We start from the raw sequence: 5,017 nt of genomic DNA, 5'->3' as shown, positions 1-5,017 counted from the left end.
TAAAAAATTGATATAATATTCAGGTTGAAAGACTTAATACTGATAAAATATTAAAAGGACTGGCTGAAGCGTTACTAATTTATGTCTAACTTAGGCAGTGGATGAGTGGTAGTTGTGGTTGTGGTGGTCGTGAATTGTGGTGTTAGTTGCGGTTGTGGTAGTTGTGGTGGTGGTAGTTGTGGTGGTGGTAGTGTGGTGGTGGTAGTAGTGGTGGTGGTGGCGGTTGTGGTGGTGGTAGTTGTGGTGGTGGTAGTTGTGGTTGTGGTAGTGTGGTGGTGGTAGTAGTGGTGGTGGTGGCGGTTGTGGTGGTGGTAGTTGTGGTGGTGGTAGTTGTGGTGGTGGTAGTTGTGGTGGTGGTAGTGTGGTGGTGGTAGTAGTGGTGGTGGTGGCGGTTGTGGTGGTGGCGGTTGTGGTGGTGGTAGTTGTGGTGGTGGTAGTTGTGGTGGTGGTAGTTGTGGTGGTGGTAGTGTGGTGGTGGTAGTAGTGGTGGTGGTGGCGGTTGTGGTAGTGGAAGGTGGTTGTGGTGGAGGTAGCAGGCAAGGCCCATCTCAGATGGCGGGGCCGGCCCTGCACCGCCTTAGGGTGCTGTCAGCTAGGAATGAAGCCACCTGGGAATCCCTTGCACTGGCAAACATTTTTTCCCCGTGTGAGATTATCTGCAGTTCCATCACACTCCGCGCCGGGGAGTGTTTGTGACCTGAGACCAAACACCAGCACGCGCGCGCGTGTGTGTGTGTGTGTGTGTGTGTGTGTGTGTGTGTGTGTGTGTGTGTGTGTGTGTGTGTGTGTGTGTGTGTGTGTGTGTGTACTCACCTAGTTGTGTTTGCGGGGGTTGAGCTCTGGCTCTGTGTGTGTGTGTGTGTGTGTGTGTGTGTGTGTGTGTGTGTGTGTGTGTGTGTGTGTGTGTGTGTGTGTGTGTGTGTGTGTGTGTGTGTGTGGAGAGAAAAAAAATCAGTTGGCAGTTGAGAGGCGGGCCCAAAGAACCAGAGCTCAAGCTCCCGCAAGCACAACTAGATGAGTAGACACACACACACAATAGGGATAGAGAAGACAGTGGAGGCGGACATCACACTCAAGGTCACCACATACATTTGTTCACAGTGGAGCAGCTGTTGTTGTGCTCCACTTCATGTAGCAACCTGACAATGACACCGTCAAGAGGCGTTACGGATGAGATCTTTAGACTATCTCTATCTACCAACAAGACGAGAAAGAATATTGGATCATTTTGTCCTGGAGATTGAGACGCTTGAGATGATCTTGTTGACATTCATTGGGTTTTGTTTATTAGGAAGCTGAATTTTCATCTCCCTTATTTTTTATGTATTGTCTATTTTTTTTTTTTTTTGCATGTGTTATTTACAGTGTAAGCCTGTACGTTAACACGGTCTAAAGGTGTGTGTCGGTCTGTACGTTGCTTTAAGACTGCTTGTTCACTGATTACCACGGCTGAATATTCGTTTCGGTCGCTAACTCGCACACTAATCTGGCCTTAACTAACCCTACCTGACCTTAATCAACTTAACCTCGCTTCCATACTGACTTAGCCTTAAGTAACCTAAGCTAACCTTAACTAAAACCACTTTCACACTAACCTAAGCTTAACTAATTCAAATTAAACTAATCCAAGCTTAACAAATTCAACCTGAGAACCTTACAATAAAGCTATGATGGCATATGCAGGAGCCAGAGTTATTTAATCAATAATGGAGGTGGATAATTGCTATTCAAATACGTACAGACTGTGCTTTAAGTACAGTGTAATATTGGCACTGTGCAGTGGCATCTCAGATGAGCTCAACCAATGATGCCAGAGCCAGGACGAGGCATTGCAAGACAAACTTTGATGCTGTTCACCGAGGCCAGCAACTATGCACAGGCAAAGCATCGTACCAACCTATTCGTTGTGTGTTAGGCACTGTGCTGGGCTTGGTTATTATGGTAACATCTCCGGGCACCTTGAACGACTGCATTCCACACGACCTTCACGTGAGAGCGCGCACTCGCACCCAGTCTCTGAAGGGACATACAGGAGGCACTGGAGCCCTTGTGTCTCTACGTGACTACATGCACGACGGTCCAAGCCCCAGCGCTGGCCAGTACTAACACCTAATGTCATGCAAAGACGTCCAGTGAACTGCTTCATTTGTCTGAAGCTAAGAGCTGCTATCATAACGCTATCTATATATTTCCTGGTGCGGACGGTAATGTGGCCAAAGACCAATCCACACACCAGAAGATTAGGAGACGACGACGTTTCGGTTCGTCCTGAATTATTATCACAATCTGCTTGTGTCCAATCTATTCGGTCCAGGACGGACTGAAACATCGTCGTCTCCTAATCTTCTGGTGTGTGGATTGGTCATTATATATTTTCCGCTTCTTGAACACCATCTGGGAATTAAATAAACGCCATATGATACTTTTAACCTTCCTTTTTGATGGGGTTCCAGTTCCGTAATTATCGCAATTGTAACTGATTTATTGCAACACACTTTGGATCTCCATTTTGTGAAGAAGTCTTTATTGATCCACTTAGAAACTGTGGACACCATCACTATGACTGTGGACACCGTCACAATAACTGTGGACACCGTCACAATAACTGTGGACACCGTCACTATGACTGTGGACACCGTCACTATGACTGTGGACAACGTACCTGTGACTGTGGACACCGTCTCCCTGACTGTGGACACCGTCACCGTGACTGTGTACACCGTGACTGTGGACACCGTTAATATGACTGTGGACACCGTCACCGTGACTGTGGACACCGTCTCCGTGACTGTGGACATCGTCACTATGACTGTGGACACCGTTAATATGACTGTGGACACCGTCTCCGTGACTGTGGAAACCGTCTCCGTGACTGAGGACACCGTCACCGTGACTGTGGACACCGTCACCGTGACTGTGGACACCGTCTCCGTGACTGAGGACACCGTCACCGTGACTGTGGACACCGTCACCGTGACTGTGGACACCGTCTCCGTGACTGTGGACACCGTCTCCGAAACTGTGGACACCGTCTCCGAAACTGTGGACACCGTCTCTGTGACTGTGGGCACCTTCTCCGTGACTGTGGACACCGTCACTATGACTGTGGACACCGTCCCCGTGACTGTGGTCACCGTCACTACGACTGTTGACACCGTCAATATGACTGTGGACACCGTCTCTGTGTCTGTGGACACCGTCTCCGTGACTGCGGACACCGTCACTATGACTGTGGACACCGTCAATATGACTGAGGACACAGTCTCTGTGTCTGTGGACACCGTCACTATGACTGTGGACACCGTCTTCGTGACTGTGGACACCGTCACTATCACTGTGAACACCGTCACTATGACTGTGGACACCGTCACTATGACTGTGGACACCGTCACTATGACTGTGGACACCGTCACTATGACTGTGGACACCGTCTCCGTGACTGTGGACACCGTCTCCGTGACTGTGGACACCGTCTACGTGACTGTGGACACCGTCACTATGACTGTGGACACCGTCTCCGTGACTGTGGACACCGTCTCCGTGACTGTGGACACCGGCGACGTGACTGTGGATACCGTCTCGGTGACTGTGGGCACCTTCTCCGTGACTGTGGACACCGTCACTGTCACAGTGGACACCGTCACTATAACTGTGGACACAGTCACTGTGGGCACCGTCTCTTTGACTGTGGACAACGTCTCTTTGACTGTGGACACCATCTCCGTGACAGTGAACACCGTCTCCGTGACTGTGGACACCGTCTCCGTGACTGTGCACACCGTCTCCTTGTCTGTGGACACCGTCACTATGACTGTGGACACCGTCTCAGTGACTGTGGACACCGTCACAATGACTGTGGACACCGTCACAATAAATATGGACACCATCACTATGACTGTGGACACCGTCACTATGACTGTGGACACCGTTAATATGACTGTGGACACCGTCTCCGTGACTGTGGACCCCGTCTCCGTGACTGAGGACACCGCCACTATGACTGAGGACACCGTCACTATGACTGTGGACACCGTCAATATGACTGTGGACACCGTCTCCGTGACTGTGGACACCGTCTCCGTGACTGTGGACACCGTCTCCGTGACTGTGGACACCGTCTCCGTGACTGTGGACACCGTCACTATGACTGTGGACACCGTCTCCGTGACTGTGGACACCGTCTCCGTGACTGTGGACACCGTCTCCGTGACTGTGGACACCGTCTCCGTGACTGTGGACACCGTCTTCGTTACTGTGGACACCGTCACTATGACTGTGGACACCGTCTCCGTGACTGTGCACACCGTCTTCGTTACTGTGGACACCGTCACTATGACTGTGGACACCGTCTCCGTGACTGTGCACACCGTCTCCGTGACTGTGGACACCGTCTCCGTGACTGTGGACACCGTCTTCGTTACTGTGGACACCGTCACTATGACTGTGGACACCGTCTCCGTGACTGTGCACACCGTCTTCGTGACTGTGGACACCATCACCGTGACTGTGGACACCGTCTCCGTGACTGTGGACACCGTCACTATGACTGTGGACACCGTTAATGACTGTGGACACCGTCTCCGTGACTGTGGACACCGTCACTATGACTGTGGACACCGTCTCCGTGACTGTAGACACCGTCACTATGACTGTGGACACCGTCAGCGTGGTTGTGGACACCGTCTCCTTGACTGTGGAGACCGTCACTATGACTGTGGACACCGTCACTATGACTGTGGACACCGTCTCCGTGACTGTTGACACCGTCACCGTGACTGTTAACACCGTCTCTGTGACTGTTAACACCGTCATTATGACTGTGGACACCGTCACTATGAATGTGGACACCATCACTATGACTCTGGACACCATCTCCGTGACTGTGGACACCATCTCAGTGACTGTGGACACCGTCACTATGACTGTGGACACCGTCACTATGAATGTGTACACCGTCTCTGTGACTGTGGACACCGTCTTTGTGACTGTTGACACCGTCACTATGACTGTGGACACC

The 5,017-nt window shown here is 51.0% G+C and overlaps 1 protein-coding gene across 1 annotated transcript; it reads left to right on the top strand.

The window, feature by feature from the left end:
* Window positions 1-3,498: 3,498 nt before the first annotated feature.
* LOC138356646 (uncharacterized) lies at window positions 3,499-4,761 on the top strand. The gene is made up of 2 exons (XM_069312837.1): window positions 3,499-3,828; window positions 4,666-4,761. The coding sequence occupies exons 1-2, from the start codon at window positions 3,499-3,501 to the stop codon at window positions 4,759-4,761; spliced, it is 426 nt and encodes a 141-aa protein (XP_069168938.1).
* The last annotated feature ends 256 nt before the right edge of the window (window positions 4,762-5,017 follow it).

Source organism: Procambarus clarkii, chromosome 73 (genome assembly GCF_040958095.1).
Source record: "Procambarus clarkii isolate CNS0578487 chromosome 73, FALCON_Pclarkii_2.0, whole genome shotgun sequence".
NCBI classification, from domain to species: Eukaryota; Metazoa; Arthropoda; class Malacostraca; order Decapoda; family Cambaridae; genus Procambarus; species Procambarus clarkii.
Note: the sequence above shows the minus strand (reverse complement) of the source record. Positions and strands in the feature narration are given on the sequence as shown.